At 42.5% G+C, this 23,269-nt stretch overlaps 1 protein-coding gene across 1 annotated transcript in view; it reads right to left on the reverse strand.

The window, feature by feature from the left end:
- Positions 1 to 23,269, reverse strand: part of MDN1 (MDN1, midasin homolog (yeast)) — a 157,329-nt gene that overhangs the window by 27,912 nt on the left and 106,148 nt on the right. Inside the window, exons 59-78 of the mRNA XM_008567220.1 lie at positions 22,904 to 23,074; positions 20,455 to 20,669; positions 19,694 to 20,081; positions 18,815 to 18,924; positions 17,251 to 17,956; positions 15,517 to 15,678; positions 15,026 to 15,299; positions 14,062 to 14,297; positions 13,323 to 13,418; positions 12,583 to 12,677; positions 12,164 to 12,285; positions 11,418 to 11,564; positions 10,513 to 10,622; positions 9,790 to 9,863; positions 9,085 to 9,283; positions 7,581 to 7,743; positions 3,142 to 3,288; positions 2,525 to 2,651; positions 989 to 1,094; positions 336 to 451 (exon numbers count right to left, since the gene is read on the reverse strand). Coding sequence (XP_008565442.1) covers positions 336 to 451; positions 989 to 1,094; positions 2,525 to 2,651; positions 3,142 to 3,288; positions 7,581 to 7,743; positions 9,085 to 9,283; positions 9,790 to 9,863; positions 10,513 to 10,622; positions 11,418 to 11,564; positions 12,164 to 12,285; positions 12,583 to 12,677; positions 13,323 to 13,418; positions 14,062 to 14,297; positions 15,026 to 15,299; positions 15,517 to 15,678; positions 17,251 to 17,956; positions 18,815 to 18,924; positions 19,694 to 20,081; positions 20,455 to 20,669; positions 22,904 to 23,074 — 3,764 coding nt within the window. The remainder of the gene's footprint in view (positions 1 to 335; positions 452 to 988; positions 1,095 to 2,524; positions 2,652 to 3,141; positions 3,289 to 7,580; positions 7,744 to 9,084; positions 9,284 to 9,789; positions 9,864 to 10,512; positions 10,623 to 11,417; positions 11,565 to 12,163; positions 12,286 to 12,582; positions 12,678 to 13,322; positions 13,419 to 14,061; positions 14,298 to 15,025; positions 15,300 to 15,516; positions 15,679 to 17,250; positions 17,957 to 18,814; positions 18,925 to 19,693; positions 20,082 to 20,454; positions 20,670 to 22,903; positions 23,075 to 23,269) is intronic.

Genomic DNA, 23,269 nt, shown 5'->3' on the forward strand with positions numbered 1-23,269 from the left:
AAACCCAATCTATCAGCCAAGAGAGACTTTCAGCAATGAATGTCTGTCTTCATTCCAGGCCCAGGTGTAGTTCACTCCTCATAATTTGCACTGTCTGACCCAACCCCAAACTCATTCCCTGACCCCTATTCTCCCAGGAGGGGTGACCAGAGCACAGGGGGAGAGGGGGGACCACAGGCATATCACCAGAAGCAAGGGGCAGAGCCAAGAGAAACTCCGCCTGGGCCTCAAACTCATTTCACAACTGAGGGCAGGTCTTAACTCCTCTCGCCATGTGCAGCAACTCTGAGCTACCTTATACAGTTCTTCCTAACTCATGCCACAAAAGCTGATACCTGAGGATGATCCACTGCTCAGTCAGCGTGGTCAGGGAACGCCGCTGTCGGATGAGTATCTTCATCAAATGTGCAGAGAACCCTTTACACCGCTCAACATTGCCCATGCCCATCTCCTGGCAGAGGGAGAAAGAAAAGCATCCTGAAGGTGTCGCTTGCAAACAAACACCGAGAAAGCTGTTTTATGAAGTATTCTGCAGGGGAAGAATCCCCTGCTTCTATAAGCTTTGGATTTGCTGCACTCTAGAGGGGACACCTTCACCTTTTTCAGCAGGGGTTCCCAAATTATGCTTCCACAGATCATTGATATTCCATCAACAGGAACTAGGTTTAACACTAAAATTGGACATGAGTGGTCTTCTCAACTCACAAGACTTGAAGGTGGCACTCTCAATTTGAATTATTTCTTCCATAATTTTTCTTATACATTTGGTCCTGCTGGCAATTGTGTGTAACAGAATTTATAATAGGATGCTCTCTGATTTAGCACAAAATTACTCTGATTTATATTTTAAGTGTAATGATGCTCTGCAAAAGGCTCACTCACTTTCACAAATAGGCTGTTATCACTTAACATTTGAGAATGCTGCCCTGGGATGAACAGAATAGGAGCTTTCCCTGGGCCCCTGCGATCTCATGTTCTATCACTCTACCTTGGCAGGAGTTGTTAGGGCTGTGTTAAGCCTGGTGTGCCGTGCAAGAGAGCGATAAAAATACTTCTGACACCCATCCCACGAAGATGAGATTTCTGTAAGCAGCCTGGAAAGGAAATTAACATTATTTACTTAGTTAAAACCACAATCTCCCGCCCCAGATACTAAAGACTCAGAGATTGGTATATTTGGCCACAGCCAAAAGTCAACAGTCTGAAGAAATTTATTTCTATGAGAACTCATTGTCAGGCACTCTTTAGTCCTTTATACAAAGGATGAATTGTATACAGTCAGCCTTCCATTTATGTGGGTTCTGCATTCATAGATTTGATCAACTACAGGTCAAAAACATTTGGAGAAGAAAACTATCCATAGTGAATATGTGCAGACTCTTTTTCTTGTTATTATCCCCTGAACAATACAGTGTAACAACTATTTGCATAGCATTTATATTGTATTAGGTATTATAAGTAATCTAGAGATGATTTAAAGTATACAGGAAGATATGCATAGGTTATATGCAAATACAGTATTATACCATTTCATACCAGGGACTTGAGCATCCATGGATTTTGGTATCCACAGACCCTGGAACCGATCCCCCATGGATACTGAGAGATGATTGTACTTAGCAATGGAAGTACAGTGGGGAAACAAATGATGATGATGACATAATTCCTCAATGAAATCTTCATAACCACCTCAGCAGTAGAGGGTTAGGGGTCATAAATTCTGGTGCTTACAGGAGCCAGGCAGATAACATCAATGACTGAGGACAGCCATGCACAAAATGATACATGGCAGTGACAGCTAACCTCAACACAGAGGAAGCCACAGGGACTGGTGAGGACTAGCATTAATTGGACAGCATGTGTGCTGTCAAGAGGACACCACTACTCAGCTACAACCATCGACCAAATGGGAATGCAAGTCCACTGCAAAAATTTTCCTGAAAAACTGAAAATCCAGAATGCTCATGTAAAATTTCCCTTTTTTACAATGTTGTGTTGAATTCAAATTCAAAGTCCTGGAAGGGCCACTGAGCAAACAAAACACAAATGTGTGCTGTACCCAGACCATGCAAATCATCATTTACAACAACTTCCTCTGTGGCTATTAACATAGAAGTAGCTGTCTGTCTCAAAAGTTTAGGGGCTCTCAAATTCAAGAATACATTAGAACTTATAAGGGGTATATGTATAAGGAGCAGCTAAAAAGGTGGCTATTGCTCACAGATTTCAACCTGCACATTCAAATCAAGTGAGCAGACCTCAGGAAGATCAAAGGACAAAAGAAAAAAAAAAAAAAAAGAAGAATGGGAGAGGTGAATATGAGGAAAGAAAAAAGAAAGAAGAAAATGAACACTTTACTGAACATTCATCATGTGCCAGATTCTGAGCCAGGCACTTTTATAAATGGCATCTTACTTAACCTTTACAACAACTCTGCCAGAGAGGTACTGCTATCCCCATTTTGGCAAATGAAGACAGGGAGGCTTAAATGACTTGTTCCGTTTATAATTCAAAAAGAACAAACCTAGAATCAGCCTCCTGAGTGCTGCTGACTATCGACAATGCGCTCCGGAGATCTAATGGGTGAAGATGAAGCATCTCTTGAGGGTTTTTTGAACGGACCCAGGCAAGACCTTTACGATATGACAAACCTAGGAAATAAGTAATATTCACATAAGCAAGAAACTCAAGTGAGAATAGATGTGCCCCCCGCGCCCTTCTACTCAAAGCAAAGTCCTATGAACAGCATTGGCCTGGAGCTAGGCCCTACCTCACACCAACCGAAACAGGATCTGCATCTGCACTTTAGTGGGATCCTGCAGGTGATGTGCCTGCTCGTTAAAGTTTGAGAAGCACTGCTCTCTGTATTATGAGGAAGGGTGGGTGCTGTACAACATATGGCAATGAAAACTTAAAATTCTAAGAAACCTCATTACAAAATTGAAAATATTTGGGAACGATAAATGGTTCATCATAGCATTTTCCTGTGTGTGACCAGAACTCTTAGAATGACATTTCAAAACCCTGCCTGCCACCTTCTGTTTTCCACCATCTCAACTGTCTCTAGAATTCGCCCCATGTTGTTTTTCTCCCCTAAAAGTTGGTGATTATACTTCATTGGATTTTAAGCGAGCACCTTACCAGTTTCTGCAAGGTGTTTAAAGAGGTCTGACAAAGCTCGCTGCTTCTGCATGAGAATGTGCTTGGCCTCAGAGCGCTGCTTCTCCTTCTCTGCAGAGGGCTCCACCTTTAAGCTCTGCAGCTCATTCACAGAGGAAATCACTTCACCTGTTGGGGAAATACAAAAATCCCAGGGGCTTACAAATGTGTTTAAGCTATCCAATACCAAAGATCTTTTGAGGAATGAGGACCAGGTACCCTTCATCTTTATATTTGGGATATCTAACATACTCCCTAGCATTTGGTAAATTTGCAATACGTTTTTGAACTAAACTGGTCAAGATGCACTCTAACAGAAAAATAAGAACACATGGGATTTCACATCTCTTGAAAATAAATAACTCAAACAAAAGTGGTTGTTATTTTTTATTGAGGAGTTTTATAATCAATCAAGCAAAAAGCATGTATTGAGCACCAGCTATGTTCAGTATCACACTAGAAATTTTAATCACCTGAGGGAAATTTCTAATAAATACAGTATGTATTGAGTTCATGCACTGCAGCTGGCACTTGTAAAATGTTTTTAATCTGCACCACTTCAGCAGCACTTATTTGTAGCTCCATTTTACAGACTTTTTTTTTTCCTTTTTGTCTTTTTTACTGACCGGTAACGGGATCACAACCCCCAGTGTTGCGCCCGCACCACGCTCAGCCAGTGAGTGGGAACCGGTCTCCACATGGGATACGAACCCTCGGCGGGAGCGCCACACTCTCCAGTGCGCCACCGGGCCAGCCCCATTTTACAGACTTTTTTTTTTCCTTTTTGTCTTTTTTACTGACCGGTAACGGGATCACAACCCCCAGTGTTGCGCCCGCACCACGCTCAGCCAGTGAGTGGGAACCGGTCTCCACATGGGATACGAACCCTCGGCGGGAGCGCCACACTCTCCAGTGCGCCACCGGGCCAGCCCCATTTTACAGACTTTAAAGAAAGGCTCAGAGAGCTCTAGTCACTTTCTAAAGGCCATTCAGCTAACAAGTGAATGAACCAAGACTTGAGCCCTGGCCTACCCACTTCAAAGCCCAAACACCATGCCATATCACCATGCTGCCTTCCTGAATACATATGGGTATCTATAACACAAGGGTGCTGCCAACCTGTCACAGCAGTGTCATGTGCCCCCCCAAATTCAAATGTTAAAGTCCTAACCCCCTAGTGCCTCAAAATCTGACTACATTTAAGACCTTTACAAAGGTAATTGAATAAAATGAGGGTGGGCCCTAATCCAGTATGACTGGAGTGCTTAAAAGAAGAGATTAGGACACAGAGAATGCACAGATGGAAGAGTGACCATGTGAGGACACAGTGAGATGGTGGCCATCTGCAAGCCAGGGAGAAAGCCCTCAGAATCTTGGACTTTTATCCTATGGAACTGAGACAGTAAATTTCTGTTGTTTAAGCCACCCATCTTGTGGTACTCTGCTAAGGCAGCCCTAGCAGACAAATAAATAACAGGCAATCACCAGATGAGAGCAAGCGTACCGTACACATCATACTGACACCATGAGAGAGAGGAGAGGAGGAAAAGTGTTACATCACATAGCTCATGTGCCCTTTCCAGGAAAGGCATGTGGATCTGTATTTCACTCACCCTCATCCTCAGGCTCAGGGCAACTTGAGCAATGGAGAGTAGGCCATTATCCTAACAAGTTTTAAAAATAAAGAGCAGCTTGAGTTCATACTGCAGTCTCATTAAAGGAAGGCCAGCCTCACTCTGACAGCATGCTCCCTGGGGTACATGGTAAAAGGGAGGTGGTATTCTAACCTCCCCTGAAAAACCTTTACGTGGAATACACTATAAAGCATATGTACTTCACAGGGCCTGGTTTTCCAAAGTCTTGCAGTTTCAAATATTGACCTTGCAAGGACAGGAAATTTTCCTCAGGCTATAAGTCTCTGGTGTGAGATAAAGATTTGTGGCACAGCAGGTTGCTGGCTCAAAGACAGACTAATTATTGATTATTATGTAAAAATACTGAGAAACTGCTTGAGTGAGAAGGAATGTTTGTTAAGATGAAAGCTTTTGTTGATAGCCTTACTGGAATGTCATCTGGCTTGTTTCACTGAAAGTTACCAGCCTATACCATTAAACTATAACCCCACCTTTGTTCTCTTCCTGTAACTTCCTGGTCTGGAAAATAAATGTAGGAAGAGAACCCCAATTCAGCGTTAATTTTCCCAAGGAAGGGATCCCTCTTGCTGGAGAGTCCCAGGAAAGTTAACCACTTTGGGACTTCTCACTGCTCAGTAGAGATGGGCTTTGAGGAATCCTTTGCGTCTCCGTCACCCAGGGGAAGTGGGGTGACAAATCGGTGGGGGGTGAAGCAACACAAAGCAACACCTTTCATGATTTACTTACTTGTTTTCTTCTCAGTGTTTCTCATTCATTATTACACTGTCCATGCATTCATTCAACAAACACTTACTGAGCACCTACTATGCACCTAGCATTGTAAGTAATGGGGAAACAGCAGTGAAGGAAGGGAGCCAAAATAACACCACTCTCGTGGAGCTTATATTCCAGTAGGGATAATTAGGCTATGAATAAAATAAATTTTAAAAATATATAGTATATATGTATTAAATGTATATGTATAAATAAACATACATGATACATATGAGATACATATCTATCACTCAAAATTAAGCAGGGATGGGGAAAAGCAGTGTGTGTGTGTGTGACAATTTCCCAACACTGCTCAGGAAAGGCCTCTGTGAGAAGATGAAGTGAGGGAATGAGCCAAACTGATATCTAGGGGAAGAGAATTGAAAGTAGAGGGAGGAGAGTGGGCACCTGTCCTGGGAGATGAACGGCAAAGACTCCAGTGTGGCTGGAATAGAGAGCATAAGAGAGAGCATGGCAAGAATGGAGTCAGAGTTAAAGCAGATGTCCTTCTGAACATGTTGGCTTTTCCTCTGAGATGGAAGAGAGGCTAGTGATGGTTTTGAGCAGGGGAATGATGTGATCAGATTTACACTTTGATTGCTCTAGTTGCTGCATTGAAAACAGATTATAGGAGGACGCATGCAGGCAGAAATGGGCACCGGGAAACCAGCAAGGAGGGCATTGCTTTGATCCAGAAGAGATATTGTGTCTTGGACTGGGGTGATGGCAGGACATGGTGGAGGAGGATGAAATCCTGGAGGGATTTTGAAGGCACAGCTTGCTATGGATCAAGGGTGTCCCCCAAAAGTTCAAGTGTTGGAAAGTTAACCCCCCCTTGTAACAGTGTTAAGAGGGTGTGAAATCCGATTATGATACTTGAAAGGTGAGGCCTTTGAGAGGTGAGGACTACGCCCTCGTGAATGGACTGATCCATTCCTGGAGCTATCATGGGTGTGGTTCTGATGGCTTTACAAGGAGAGTCAGTGAGCAGGTTAGCTTGCTTGCTCTTGATATTCTCTTGCCACGTGACACTCTCTGTGACCACAGGACCCTGTAAGAGAGTTCCCACCAAGAGAAAGGCCCTATCAGATGCACCCCCTGAACTGTGGACTTTCCAGCTTCTAAAACCGTAAGAAATAAATTTTGTTTCTGGGCCGGCCCGGTGGCGCACTGCTACAGTGCGCCGCTTGGGAGTGTGGCGGCGCTCCCGCCGAGGGTTCGGATACCACATACAGACCGGTTCCCGCTCACTGGCTGAGCGAGGTGCGGGAGCAACAGCGAGGGTTGCGATCCCATTGCCGGTCCCGGTCCGGTACGGGCGCGACACTGAGGGTTGCGATCCGTTGCCGGACACGAAAAAAAGACCAAAAAAAAAAAAAAAAAAAAAAATTAAATAAATAAATAAATAAATAAATAAATTTTGTTTCTTTATAAATTAAAAAAAAAAAAGAGTGAGGTGGTAAAAGGCTGCCAAAGGCCCAAACAATCTATTAGGTTCTGGATTTCCTTCCCTAATCATTGCTGTTTTACTACAGAGTGGATCTTTGTTCTCATCTTCCCCAAGCAAAAACAGCCTGGGAAATGAAACTGCTACACCTCTCTGACGTGAGGAGAGCAAAGAGGACTGTGGATGAATCTTCCTTTTCCTTTTATTCAAGGGAGACAATATTCTGACAGGGAGAGACAGTTTGGAGACTCCTGGAAATCAATCTCCATGCCCCTCTCCCCATGTCCCCAACCAACAAGAACTGGTGTAGACAAGGCTATCATAGAAAATGGCATAACGTATGACTAGTTTACAGGAGAGGATGACAAGATGAAAACTACGACAGTTTGTGGGTTCTCAAGTGGCTCCTGTGCCTGGGTTCTGCTGGTTTTTAGCCCACTTGCTTATTCAATTAACTGTTCAACACTGTGTCGACGAAGGACATAGGTACCACATTCCCATCCCTCCTGGGCCACGTGGGAAAACAGAGTGCAAGTCCCACCCTTGCCCTAGCTGCTGGCACCCACCAATGAACTGATCGAGACCCTCCACTAGATGAGGCAGGGGACTCTCCTTGATGATCACCAGGCACATCTTCCTCATCCGTTTCATGAGCTTTGGCAAGCGACGCTGAAGCTCCCCCTCCAAGGGGAAAGGAGCAATACCCTGATACTGTTCTGGAGTCATGGCCTATGAGACAGAACACAGGTTAGTCTTGCTACTGAGGATGACAATAAGTTTTATCCTGCATGGGTGCTAAATTTAAATGCTGCACATGCATATACACCTAGCCCACCAAATATAAAATTATCACCATCTCTGAAGTTTCATGAGAACAAATGTCGTATCACTAAAGGTAAAATAGGCATGTACTATGGATATTTAGAAAATTGTTACTCATATAAGGTCACTGTAATAGAAGGAACTCCCACACCACCCCCCTATCCAGCTATGCTTTCTATGCCAGCCACAAGGAAACTTTGGTTCTAGAAGTCTACGAACACAGCAGAATGAATAACGTAACTGTTGCCCCTAAGGTGCTGAGCCAGACTGTGTTTCTCAGACACACAAGCAAGGCAAAACTGGTCCCCAAATTCTACTTACCAACTCCCCGATGCTCCAATTCCTGATTAACGGTTCAAATATCAGAAATTCAGATATCAGATGAAGGAAAGAACTTTCATCCATGAGGGGCATATTTTCATTATTTTTTTCTGTGAAAAACTCCCTAAAATTCCTACACTGTCATTATTAGCAAATCAAAATTTTGATCAGAATGACAGAAGCAGTGAGCTGATGAATTCAGTCAAAAGAAAATAAACATGGCAGCCATATCAATCTGTGCAGCCATATTAGGGCTATGTGCTCAGCTTCTATTCTGCTTTCTGGACTACTGAAATACTAAAAATAGCTTGAGGACCTCCATTGCTAAATCTGTGAACCCCACAGCCAGAAATACCATAAGAAGGCAAAAATGATTACTCCCTTGAACAGTGCTCCCTAATCCTGGAGCTCCTCATAGCAAAGGATATGAAGCAGAAATATCTATCCTGTAACAGACAACTCACACAAGATCTCGATCACTGCTAACTTTTCAGAAATTTTACAAGCCAACTGTACGTTGCTGTTTGTGCTTTAAATTGGCCACAATGGGAGTATGTATAGCACAGTAATCAGAAATCACTACAACCAGCATACCACTGCACACATTCATCCCTTCTGCAAGCTTCCTCACGTGGTAGCTCAAAGGCAGCTTCAAGGCATATTCTTAAACTTCAAATCTTCCCACATAAGTGGATGAAATGTTCACAGGTAAGCATGATGGTTATATCTTACACAGGCTGTCATTAAACTTTTAGCAGCAGGATCAATGCAGCAGAGACAGTCAAACAATAAATGCTATATATATCCAAAGAACAAGATTTCAAACGCATTTCCTTGCCTAGTTCCCAGGACACCGCTTACACAAAGACAGATGACACCTGACTAGCTAAGGAATAAGCAAGCACTGTCTCACAAGCTAGTACATACCTGCCCAGCTGCTGGCCGGGTTAACAGGGTCTCCCTCAGTGCCTTGTTCAGACTCTGAATGGGAGACGTCTTGCTCGTGGCTTCCTGTGGTGGCCTGGGCAAAAAGTCAGGCTGTTCCTCCTTGTCACTCTCCACCAGGGATGAACGGCAAGGTTCACTGAGGACAGCTTCAAATTTCTTCATGAATTTAAAGAGGGTCCTGACCCCAGGTAATGACAGATATAAGAAAAAAATTGGATTGGAAAATCAAAAAATATAAAAAATACATTATTAATTCATGTGCCAATAACTTAACAACCTCTACCTTTTGTATACAATGACCTCTGTAGGTATTCATAATCATTTTTTTTTAAAGAGAAAAGTATGGCAGGCATTGTATTCCCCTTTTCTAGAAGAGAAAACTGAAGCCAGGAAGGGTGGGATACTCTAGTCAAGGTAAACAGCTAGTAGGTGGCAGGAGACTCAACCCAGCCCTTCTGGAGCACACAGCCTGCTTCATCTCAAGGCACACCACTTCCTCCTGAAGGTAGACTTTGCTCTGGGTAGCAAGAGTGGTACTGAAAAGCCACACAAAAACAATCTAGTAGATTTTCTCTAGAAGTTCCAGGCACTTGTATTAAGTCAGGCCACAGTAACAACGAAGTCTTGTTTCTTACCACACAAAATTCTGCGTTTTGGTCACCCCCATTTTAAAAGATGAATTACCTGTGTGTCTTTTCCACAGACTGTTTAATGGACCAGAAGCTGACATCATTCCACCTGGATATCTTCACAAACTCCTGTATGATAAATGAAGGTCAAGGAATGGCTTTATGAAGCTAGTATTATTCTGCTTCCTTCTAGATCATCTGTTTGCCAAAGACCAGAGCCCACTCCATCCCAAACACAGGACTGTGTGTCAGTGAAGAAATAAAACATGCCTAAAAGAGTAACTGTGTGTTTGTCTCAAAGAAAACAGACAAAGAGTGCTGCTGCAATAGACAGGTCACTTAATACGTACTCCAGCTAAGAAACCACTGAAGTTAGTCATGTCCCATATACCAGGGTTGGTTCCATAACCACTGAGAGCATCCAAAAGTGAGGACCCTGTTAACTCCATGGTGCCTCAATGGCAGATGGACCAACACGACACAGCACACCTCTGAGGCAGAAGCTGAGCCTAGGCAAGACCAAGGGAGCACAAACAGGCTTCTGTGGCAAACCCTCTAAGGAGCCTCTGACAGGGGCCACTCCACGGACACCCACACACTCGGTCGGGTCAACAATGCAGCCAGTGTAAATCTCGCCACCCTACCTGGCCATTGCAATGCTTGCTCCATTCCCCTCAGCCCCTGCCTCACTGTTAAGCAGATAAAAGAACAGAACTAAAGAAAAAGAACTTGCTGATTTTGATCTCCCAAGGGTGATGATGACAGCTGTTCATCTTACTTTAAGTTCTTTTTCTAGGGGAGAACGAAGTTCCACAATTTTAGCCTGGACTCGGTCAGAGAATTGCTTGTAATAATGGTACAAATTCCACAGCACACTGCAAAGTGAATCTGGAAGAAATAAAAAGGAAACAAAAACACCACACTTGCTGCATGTGCTGCTGGCGCCACCTGCAGGCTTCACATTTCGGTGATCCTTCCTCACTACTCTTGACACCAAGGCCTTTTAGGGAGCCTGTCCGAGCTTAGCAGTTTCCAAAGAAGCAGGCTGTCAACACTCCCCTATTTTTCCCTTCCACTTGTGACAATTTTTTTGGTTGCACTTTTATTCTTGAAGATGCTATACTCAGAGGTTCTGCTAAAATCATAATTTCAAACTCTTTCTCTATACCTTATAAAATCAGCAGAATTGAAGCCTGTTTTAAAAGATGGCATATTAAGAGATTCACCTTAAATGCTAACTCATGTATAATCTACACTCATTTTACAGTGACAGTTTTATCCCAAATGGGATAGTAATTGGCAGTAGGCAGTTTTATGTGTTGTTCTTGATCTATGGCAGTGCTTTCACTAGATCAAAGAATCTAATAATGGCATGGATCAAGCAGCAGCATAGCAGGACATATGCAGTGTCTAGACAGAAAGATGTGCTGCCTCAACATGCTAGTTCCCCAGATTGTCATCTGGCAATTTATTTCTGCCAGAGTTCACTAGTCAGTGCTTTGTTTATAACCTGTCTGCCCTTTACTTTGAGTGTTCTCTACATCTAACGTGAATCACATTAAAGATGACTAAAAGTATCTTGTTTAAAACCTGGTATGCAAGAAGATACCTGTCTCATGTGAAGAACTCAAGCCTAATCCATTTGAACAGTACACTAATAGAAGTAAAGAAAAAAATCCTTACCCTTTCCTTCACCTTGTGGCATCAGCAAGACGTGACAATGGAAAACCAGTAACATCTGTAGTCGCACATGGAATTCTCCCAGGGAGGATCCTTCAATAAATGCTTGTAATGTGCTGACCAGCAAAATCAGGGTCATCTGTTTGTCATCTTTAGAGATTCAAAAAGGAAAAATGCATTTGTCTTCAACCATCACAGCCTGTTCCTAATGTGCATGCAATCTACTACGGGATAAACTGAGGAATGGCCATCAGGTAGAGACCACAATTAAAGTGAAGCTTTGAAGCAAGCACCACAGTTACATCCTGAGTGAATTCAAAAATAACTGTGGCACGCAGAGTAAGTGCTAAATACACTCACAGCAAATTATGAAACTGAATTATAAGGTGCTTGTTGTAAGTATGAAATGAAATACTTAACTCAGGCATGTTCACTACCACCTACCAAGAAGGCAACTTTCATTTTAACTTGTCTCATGGACAGAGAGAATAAGGAAACCTTATTGTATGACTGGTCCTCCAGACTTTGGATGAGTCACCTCTATAACTTTCATTATTATTCATTCAATAAAAAAAGAATTACACAGCTATCTTGGCAGACCTCTCAGAAATATCATGAAGTCAAATGATGCCTCCCATGTAAAAGCAGTGAGGGGAAGAGAAACGAGAGCCAAGTGAATTCTACACTTCACAGCCCTCAATTTAGCTTGGAACCTCTAAACAAGAAGGCAGTATACTGCCAGATGTTACCTTCCTGCTCCTCCGTCTGTTCCTGCATGTGCTTCTCAAGCATCTGGTAGATGGAGAACCAGTGCTTGGTGGATTTCTCAGTGTGGCGCTTCATGGTATTATCCAAACTCATGGACCAGCAGCTAAAACATGACAGAAGAGGCCAGGAAGGCATTTAGGGGAAACTACCTGAAATATTTGAAATCACAGAAGCAGAAGTGAAGTGCTCACTATTCTCTCCTCCCAAATGGGGATAGAGAAGCCACTCAGCTTGCCGCCTTAAGAATGTATGCTGTTGTCTAGCCTGTATTAATATCATTTTAATGCCTTGCTTTAGACTCTGTGATTATGGACTGAAAAGCACATTTATGTGTAACTATCATAGACATAAACCTTAGAAACTCAACCTCAGTTCAGAAAGAGAAGGGAAAGTAACTTACTTCAGTTCTAACTTACGCCACCGGATAATCATCTGACTGACCGAATCGAGATGTTTCCGCAGAGACAAAGCTCGACTTGCATTCTCTTCCCAATCCTAAAGAAACAAAGACAAAATTAACAATGGTGATTATTCAATCTCCTAATCACCTCCTCCCCTCAAGAAAAGCTTGGACTTTTCTTGAATGACTACTGGGCCCTTAAACAACTTTTACCAATAGTAGTAATGAGTTTATATCCAGAGTATCCAGCTTCAAGTTCTTTCTGGTCACGTGACAAAACTCCAGTACAGCTAAGTTCAGAGGGAAGCAAAAAGCACAGGATTTATAGACTGGAGTCTGAATTCCTGCTGTTAGCTATATCACTTGAACAAAGTCACGTGGCCCTTTCTGCCAAGTGGGGAGGCATCAGCCAACCCTAGAGGCTATGAGGGGATGGAGGGGGACAACATGAATAGGCACTCGGCCAGATTAAAGGCCTGCCTGAAGTCCTCCTGGCAGAGTGAGCCCTTAGTGGACACCATGTCCCACTCTCGAAAAGAGTTGACGCAGCTCTCCCCGACCATGGGGGCAACGGCTTCACTTATTCTGATCTCAACACATGCAAGAAAAACTAAGAATGTTTATCTTTTTCCAACCTAAGCTATAACTTTCTTCCCCTCTAACAACAAAGGTTCCATAAGGTAAATCTTTTGTCAGTTGACTATAAATCAAAACAAGGAAGAGAGAGGGAATCATCTTACCTGTGCCTTTGCCAGAAGGATCTCTAAGCCATTCAGGAATTTTGAGATGGAACTGGAAAGGGGGAAACTACGAATTCTGTCCATTACAACCAGCAGCTACAAAAATAAAGATTTGTGTATCTCAGCAGGAATATCAATGACCAAAAGTCACAGGGTACTGAAGAGAGGCCTGACAGAAAGTTTCACCCAAATTCTCCACTTCTAAAGCACCTCTGAAAATTATGAATGAAAACTTCTAGGGCTGTGGATCTTGACCAAGATAAACACTTTATCTGCTGCATTATTCTAGAAATAAGATCAAGTCTGATAAGACAGTTACCTGTATTATATAATAAGAGTTATAAAATTGGCTGAAGACCACAGAGCAATGTCTGAGTTAAAATCTTATAAAAGCAAGGTGTATTTCTAGTACACTTAAAATACCAAGGGCCTCATGGTTTTCTTAAGTATGTGTCTGAATAAACAGAGCACCATAGTAGCATTTTAATCTCTGGACAGCAATCCCAACCAACAAATAAAATTAATGAATTCCCCAAACATTATTTATACAATAAAAATACAAAACTGGTATGTTGATCCCGCAGTTGGTGAATAGCATCTCACTGAAATAGGGTTCTTTAAACCTTTGTTCATATGTACAAATGTGCAAGTGAATGCCCCTGTAGATGGCATGAGGCCATATCCTCAGTGCAGATTAGGTACCTTGGGAAGTCCATCTTTCCTCACCAGCTAACCCTACCTGCTCAAGTGCTGGGTGTTCTGGCCAATCCTGCAGCAACTGACTGACAGCCTCTGAGAAACCCTGAAGCACAGGTTGACACTGCCGTGCTTCTGGGACATTGGGGTGCTGGTAGAAGTCATAGGGCCCATCAGGCTTCACCATCAGGTCTGAGGTCATCTCCCCAAAGAAAGAGTTATGGGACAGGGTGCAGGCCAAAAGCTGGCTGCCCAAGAGTTGGTCATTCAGCTCAACTCCTGTGAAATTAAGATCATAGTAAAGTCAACGAACTCAGTAAGCTGATCTATCAACAAGCTACAAAGACATCAGAAATGATAAGCTAATTGGGACTAACAACATAGGTATTTCAATGCCATTCTCCCTCAAAGCAATGCTGACCTAAAAACCTTTGACCTTAACACCACAGTAGCTACCAAAAGCTCTCTAGTTTCTGGGATATACAGAGGAAGTCAGATATTGCTTAAGTGTAAACAAGAGCGTACAGAGCTTGATTTGATGCATTCAAATCCCCCGTTTTTGTAGCTCTGGGTTAAGTTGAAAGGAAATTTAAAGCTCCCCTTCCTACCTGCATGGAATAATTCATGAGGTCTGCTATCAAACCATATTCTGTGAGATTAATTTCTGAGTTCCCAGATTGCTCCCAAAAGTACATGATTTCATTTGAAAAGCACTGAGGCTATTACATGGATGGTGAAAACAATGCTGAGGAAAAGGACCATTTTAACTAAGTTCATATCCTTATCTTCTTAACCCTTCACCCCAAATGATTAAACAATAAAAAACATGACTTATTGCAGAATTTTAAATCAGTTTTAAAAATGAGTTTAACTTCTTTAAGATAAAGAAACTCCATCTATAAGGAATTAAGTGAAAACAGGGAATTTGTGATTTTAATTGTTCCAGAAGCAGCAATCTCATCTACTGCCTTTGATTTTCCAACGGTATAACAAGCAAACTGCCATACCCATCAGGGGGTAGAAGTGTGTCACAAGAGATGCCCCAGTCTGATAGCATGACAGAAACAGGCTGAAGTAATGCTTTGCCTCATGTGGCGGCAGAGTCTGTTGGTACCAGAGGGATCGAGCAAAGTTGAGGCACAACTGCTGATGTATGAGCATCACCGCACGCATTGAACTCTGGGAGAGGAGAGCTGGGTCTGTGGCTGCATCCTCTTCTTGCCCATCTGCAGTTCTTTTTTTCTCCTCTAGTGTTGGTTCTACCAAGATATCTGCAAAGTCCTGTAAATAGCATTAGAGCAAATAAACTTTTAAAAATCAGAATCTGGTTCTAATCATATGTAAAGGAATAGGGAAAAAGGAATGTGAACAATCAAGAAAACAAAGTAGGACTCAAATGTGTTAAGGTACATTACAAAGACTACAAAGCCATTTGGATGGACTGTGTGTGGCATCCAGGGAATGCATTCCAAAACAAACCCTGCCACCATTGCTCTACCTTCTCATGCAGTGGGAACTGTTTTCTGAACTCCCATTCTTCCTCCTCCTCCTCACTCAGGGCTGTCCTGGAGCTCCTGCTCCTGTGTCTATACAGGCTGCTTTCCCGCTCGACCTTCTCTTGGGCTATGCGTTCCTGCTCATCCCACTCATTGATGATTTCCTGAAAAGTCAAACACACAAAAGGAAGACGATCTCCTTTGCTGAGGCATTCACAATGAACAAAGGCAAGATCTGTTATCTCTTGATAACAGATCAAGTTTTTTTTAATTCCAAGTAATAGAGAACAAATAAGTTTGTTTTCAAACTGTGTATCTTCAGCAACCACGTTTTCCTAAACTCCCCCTTGCTGTGTTTGTTACAATTTAAAAGGTGTAAAAACCTGCTATAGTAGAGCTAATGGAAACTTCCTGTCAGGAGCTAATGGTGCTTTGTACCAAAGTCAGGCTATGCAGGGGTCGAGACTGACACTGTACTTGGCTGAGACCTCAAGGGGTTCAGGAAAGGAAAACAGACTGGGGGCTGGGTGGTCAAAGGGCACTAATCAGGCACAACTGGATTATGCCTTACCACAGATACTTCCTGAATCCCCTACTACCTCTAAGATTTTAGGTCCTCAGACTGTCAAAAACTGTAAATTAAGCAACCATCCAGTATTGCTGAGGGTTGAAGAAATGAGCATCCACCATCCAGGAAGGCAATTTGTATTAAAAGCCTAAGAAATGCATTTAATCCATGTCCCAGCAATTCTGATCTCTAGAATTTGTACCAAAGATATAGCTGCAAGACTATTTACTGTGGGATTTTTTTTCCAAAACAGTAAAAAAATTACATATAAATGTAAACATTCAAAGATAGGAAATTAGTTAAACGGCTTATGGCATACACATATGACAGAAAATTAGGCAGTCACTGAGTATGATGCAGGTGAAGAACATAAGGGGCAGAAATAATCACTATATGTTATCTTTTAAAGAGCAAGTTAGGAAATAGTATGGACTTCATTAGTGGTTTGTTGTATGTTTTGCAAAGCTCTAGCAAGTTAAAGATGTCTCAGGAGCCATGGAGGGACAAGAATTAACCCCAACCACAGAAACTCTTTCATCTGTTAAAGGTTGGGTCACTATGCTACGATTCGCATATTTAAAAAGGTGATGTTACTAAAAGCAATTTGTAAACCAGTGGGACAAATTACTTAATTACTTTTTGAGTGTCACAGACATACATCTACAGATACCTATAAACACACATATACATACACAGACACAAACCTAGAATGAGACACATCAATATGTTAACAGGGTTTGTATAGCTTTAAGTGGTAGAATTATTAGAAAATTTTGCTCATATTAATCCTCTTTATTGTCTACACTGAGAACAAATTAATTTTGTTAATAAAGGAAAAAAACTAACAAAAGTTATTTTCTTAATATTAATAAAAGCTGATACAATTACATGGCAAAATCACCATAAGCAAAAGACAATCGAACTAGGAGAAAATATCTGCAGTGTATATCACTAATGTTTTTAAAATAATCTCTTAAAAATTGAGGGACAAAGGCCCCAAAACATAGTAAATAGGAAAAAGAAAGGCACAGAGAAGAGACTGCCACTCCATAACCACACTGTCTCTACATCCACTAGGCACTGATAATGTCCTGTAGGCCACCTTGCTATCCATCTCCCAGCTCTCCTCAGGAGGAAGGTGGGGCAGGCCTCCCACAGATGGGCTTACCTGACACACATGTCTGAAGAGCTGCAGGGCCCGCTGGTCCAGCTCTCCCTTGCATAGCACATGGGAGCGCAAATAAAGGAGGGCATTCATTAGTAGCTGCTCCCGGGTGGGGCAGGGTCTCTGGTCCTTGCCTTCTAGCTCCTTTCCTCCTGAAGGCTTGAGGATAAGCTTCCCAAGGCCTCGCAGAACCTCCTCTGACTTCACTGAGCACAAAGAGTCCGCATGAGCATAGTGGGTGGGGAAAGTGGGACCCACTGACGGGAAAGCCAACAAGGCTGTGGTCAGGGCCCCCAGCCTGTCCACACAGACCACGCTGTTGTGGAATGAGACGTGGACCTCAGATGCCACTAGCCTCATGCCATGCTGCAGCTGCAAGATAGATGCCTGCAGTGGGGTTACAGTGTCTGGATATAGGGCATACTCTTCCAGCAGCCGCTTCCTGAACTGGTGGTGTGACTGCTGCCAAGAGGCCTCCTCCTTCAGAAGGCTCTGGGTCACCTGGGCAGACCGTGGCCCATCCATGTGCAGGGCTCGCAGGAGCCGCATGAGCAGATCCTGAACATCAGAGACCTTGGCAATGCTGGTGACATAGTGGTGAATCTCTTGCACCAGGGACTCATAGGCAGGCAGCTGAGGTCTGAAGGCCTGCTTCTTTGATAGGCTGCAGATTAAATTTTCCAGCTGATCGATCCTTTGGCGAAGCATCCTGAAGGCAAATTAACACAATACGCAAATACTATCAGAAGAAGAGCAGTATATTGGGCCCTCAGCTAGAAAAACAGAAGACATACAAGCCATTGAGGAATAATATGATGATAATACTGACAATTATAATGAAAATGGGTAACACTTATAAGAGAATTTATCATGTGCCACACACGTTAATGCTTAGGTGCATCTCTCATTGAAGCCTCACCACAACTCAGTGGAGCAGGTGCTACAATTATCCTCCTTTTACTGATATGAATACTGAGGCTTAAAGGCACTGAGTGATCTACCCAATGTCTAAAGCCAAAGGTTAGGAAAAGGACTAGAATTCAGGATCTACTATACTATACTGTATTTCTTTTTTTTTTTTTTGTCTTTTTCGTGATGGGTAAGGGGTTCACAACCCTTGGCTTGGTATCACCCGCACCGCGCTCAGCCAGTGAGCACACCAGCCATACCTATATAGGATCCGAACCCGTGGTGGGAGCGCCTCTGCACTCCCAAGTGCCGCACTCTCCCGAGTGCGCCACGGGGCCGGCCCTATACTGTATTTCTTAAGGCAAAAGACCTACAGCCAAGAGTAGCAAAGAAATATAGTGCACAACATCACACCCAACTTCTTCCATGTTGACACCAAGTTCTGGCTTCAATCATCTTGGCCCAATGTGAATCACACACTGAATATCTTCCCACTTCTTTCACAGAGTATTTATTTTTTCTCACTACAACCAAGGCTTTGGGATGTAATTGCCAATGTATTTTAGAGATGTAAATCATCACCTCTACTAACACTATAATTACACTGCAAAGGTCAGAGTCAAAACCCCCAATACAAATAATCACTCTGCTGCATTACCTGATGTGAGGATGAGAGTAACTGAAAATGACTTCATCTTCCAGGCCTCTGCCAGTTTGTAGCTGCGATGACAAGTTCCGGATCTTCCACTCACACTGCAGCTGGTGTAGCTAACAGAAAAGGAAGAAACTGGTCTGCTGTGTCCCAACTATCACCATGCTTGTGAGCACAATGCCCTGGGAGTGGGTAGAGCAATAAGGTAGAAGGAACCTGGGTTCCTGAACAACCCAAAAGCAGGTGGCTCTGCTCCATTAACCGAGACCACTCATCTCAGAGTTGTTACTTAAAACAAACTACCTTATTATATCACTGAACTTCTGAGTCTCTTTGCTACAGCAGCTTAGCCTTCACCCCAGCTAATATAATTTTCCTTCTTCAAAATGTAGTACTAGTATAACACTATCTTAATGTATTCAGTTCCTGAGTCTGGTTGGAGGTTCAAATAACAAGGGATACCATATTATCTGAATCTACCTGATTCTTGAGTTTTAGATAATAAGCACCAGAAGTTCAAAACTCCTAGGGTATAGATACTATACCGTATCCACATCCAATTATTCAAAACCCTTAGCTCCAGTAGACTCTGGATAGTGAATCGTACCACTATTTCTCTGACAATGCCTCAGGAATTCTACCTACTTGACCTCTGCCCATTGCACCTATTGCCAGAAGCATCTGAGCCTGAGCTTAGTCAGAGGAACTCTCAAAGATGAAAATGTAGTCTTTAAAACAGACTCCTGGGAAGTCATAAGGCAGCTTATGCAGTATCATCCCTTTTGATGATCTGAGAACCGAAAAGGAGCAGTAAAAGGCATTATAAACTAAGCAAATCCACGAGTCAGGGAAGGAACCCATGCTCCCAACCCTTGCTTCCCATACCTCTTCCTTGGCATATTTGAGCTTGTATTCCCTCTTCACTGCAGGGTCAAAGCGTGCCTGGGGAAGCCACGTCTGAATCTGGAGCAAGCCAAGGCTCACCCAGAGGCTCCCACGTTGGGCTGCCTCAGGCAGGTTCCTCTTACTCTCCCCTTCCCCAAAAAAGTGGCGCAGAGAGGTGAGCAAGAGGCAGAGCAGTTCCTTGGGCAGTGCCTCCTGACTGGCCATGTCCCCAAGAGTCTGGCCCACATGCTGGAAGGCCTGGCTGTCCCCAAGTAGTAGCTGCTCACAGTTCTGTAAGTACTCCTGCCGCTGGGGCTCTGGGAGCAGCTCTGTGAGGCCTGCCAGATGTCGGTACAGGACCAGCCCCTGGAGCTGGGAATCCATGCGTCTGTGGGAAAAGGAGGAAGTACTTAAAGGCTCGCACTATCAAACAGAACTCCTTTTCATCGTTCTTTCAGGAAATGATAACCACAGACTGCACTGTCAATATTTATAGGTGGATTTCCACTCTCACATAACCTTATATGGCTTTCTAAGCATCATCCTCTTGATCACAATATGCTTAAAATTGACAAAAGAACTAGCCAGCTCATAGTAGCCGCTGTAATGAACTGAAAACGTGCTGATCCAGACAGAAAATGCCCTTGCTTTCATCCACCAAAACTAGCCACTTATAGAAGCAGGTTCTGACCAAGTCCCAGCTACATACTCTGAAGAAAAGACAGGGGCTTTACATTCTGCTCCCCGGGGGAGGGGAATACCTGAACTCTGCTACTGAATGGATAGCCATGTTGGTCCAAAGCACCAACTTGATGTCCTGGAGCTGCTGGGCTCTCTCAACCCACTCTCCCAGGGTGACATGCGAGGAGGACAGGATGGGGAGGCCGCTCACGTCCCAGGGAGTTGCTCTGCAGCTGCTAGTCAAGACTTCAAAGCAGCACTTGGAGAAAATGGCTCTGCTAAGACTGCCAGGGCCCTGAGGGATGAAAAAAGAGTCAAGTAACTTTTAGAAACAAACTAAAATGATTTAAACAAGCAGTACTGGGGCACCTGAGAGAGAGGAAAGAGAGTAAGAAAAAGAGTTTCAGGTTGCTTGGAACACATAAACACCAGCCAGAGATGGAACCAGCAGAGCAGAATGGAGTCAGGTGTGCCTTAAAGGAATGTGGACTCCATTCTCCAGGAAATGAAGCGCAACGGGTGCTTTTGCAACACACAGGAAAATTCCTCAAACCTAGGGAGACCATTCTTGTGGTAGAGACAGGGGTAAACTGCAGGAGGATGAGAGTTGGAGGAAGCAAAAGGAGTTGAAAGACAAATGTGAGAGTCAGGGACAAAGTCTACCAAACTTTTATACTTAGGACATAGTAATAGCTGTCCACAGCAAAGGGTTAGCTGGCCAAATACAAATAAAAGGAAACTCTGTATACCCCATGCAACTTTTGGGGATCCATAAGGTTTAATACTAAAGGCTTTGAGGAATGTCTTATAATAAATCAATTTTGACAGCGCAACAGAACAGAATAGAGCCTGAAAATAAATCCATGAACATTTGTAGGAATAAGTTATATGATAAAGGTGGCATTTCAAATGAGTGAAAAGGATGAGTTAGTCAAAAATGGTCTTATTATACTGTTTTTGGATCTGTGTGTATAAAACAAACAAAAAAATACATCCCCACCTCATGAAACAAAGTATACAGATGAAATTGATTTTAATGTAAAACAAAAACAAAGAAAAACTATCAGGAAGTGGTTTTTAACTCTAAGAGTGCTGAAGGAAGACAATTTCTAAAGCATAACACCAAAGCCAGAAAGTAGAAGTCACTGGCATACTAGAAAAGAAAACATAAAACCATGTGACTTATAAGAAAACAATCAAACTTGAGAGATAACAGAAAACTAGAAATATCTCATACTTTCAACCATATGTTGGGCAAAGGTTTAATATCCATAATATAAAAAAGTGATCTTCTATAATAAAATGACGCTGAACAACCCAATTTTTTAAAAAATGGACAATGAATATGATTGGAAAATTCAGAAGAAATAAAGAGGATCAATAAATACATGAAAAGATGTTCAATCTTAAGTAATCAAAGTATAAATTAAAATGTTTTTTTTAACTGGATGACTGCCAACAATTAGAACTATAACACCTACTGTGGCAAGCATACGAGGAAATAAGTGAAACTGTGCTCTGATCCTAAATCTTCAGTGGTTGTCCAGGACTTCAGGACCTCCCTCTTCACCAGCTCCTCACATATTTAAAAAAGTAAAAACCAAAATCCACTTCCCTAGATATTCTGGTAACAGCTATAATTTGTTTTTTATGTGTTGACACTTTGACCAATGGTTAAATTCTAATTCTAATAACTCACAGAAATACTCAGACAAATGGACAGAGATGTGTACAAGGATAGTCACTGCAGCTATGCATGTTAAAGAAAGGGGGGAAAAGAGCAAGAAATCTTAACACTTGTCCATACGAAAGTGATTAAATAAATTATGGCATATCAGTACAATAGAAGAACTTAAAAAGAATAAGCTAGAATGACATGTACACATTTCCATGATGTCTCTGTGAACAAAGAAAGTGATCTTATTCTTGTTTATGTATTTAATATAAAGATATAGGCAAATAGAAGTATTCATAGCAAAGAGTGACTATTTCTTTTTTTTTTTTCCCCTTTTTGTCTTTTTTACTGACCGGCAACGGATCGCAACCCTCAGTGTTGCGCCCGCACCGGACCGGGACCGGCAACGGGATCACAACCCTCGGTGTTGCCCCCGCACCTCGCTCAGCCAGTGAGCGGCCGGTCTGTATGTGGGATCCGAACCCTTGGCGGGAGCATCGCCGCGCTTCCCAAGCGGTGCACTAGCGCAGTGCGCCACCGGGCCGACCCAAGAGTGACTATTTCTAATGAATTCTATATTATATATACACATTCCTGTAATTTAAATATTTTATAACTAGAAAAAGTGTTTTAATTAGGAAAAAAAAGACTTTTGACTTTAACTCAATTTCACAAATCATTTCAGATGGAACACCTTTTTTGATAGTACACTTATAAACATCCTGCAGAAAATAAAGTATTGCAATCACCTATTTAGTCACTGCTCTATCTTAGGAATAAATGTTTATTTCTAGATCCATTGAGAAATTTTTTTTCCACTATCATCAAACATCTTTTATTTTATGCCAACAAACCTTCAATGAGTAATCCAAAAGGGACTTAGACATGTCCCTGTCCTGCATACTGGGAAGAGGGTTCCAGGTTAGCCAGTACTCTGGATTTGTGGTCACAGTACTGCTCCAGAAAGACATAAATGTGGAATTAAATAACTCAGACCACAAAGAAATAATTTCTTCAGTAGATACCTAGAGATAAAGGAATATTTGAGAAAGATTCCATAAATCAGATTATTAGGTCTCTGTCTTATAAGACCCATCTAAAACTAACATGGGTCTAAAGGTATTAATCCTGATTTTCCTGATTCTCTGCCACCCTGGTCATCTTGGTCAAGACACATAACCTGTTTATAATTTTATAAAACTAAGATAGATCTGCTTTTA

The sequence above is a fragment of the Galeopterus variegatus genome, unplaced genomic scaffold, assembly GCF_000696425.1.
Source record: "Galeopterus variegatus unplaced genomic scaffold, G_variegatus-3.0.2 Scaffold305, whole genome shotgun sequence".
Classification (NCBI taxonomy): Eukaryota; Metazoa; Chordata; class Mammalia; order Dermoptera; family Cynocephalidae; genus Galeopterus; species Galeopterus variegatus.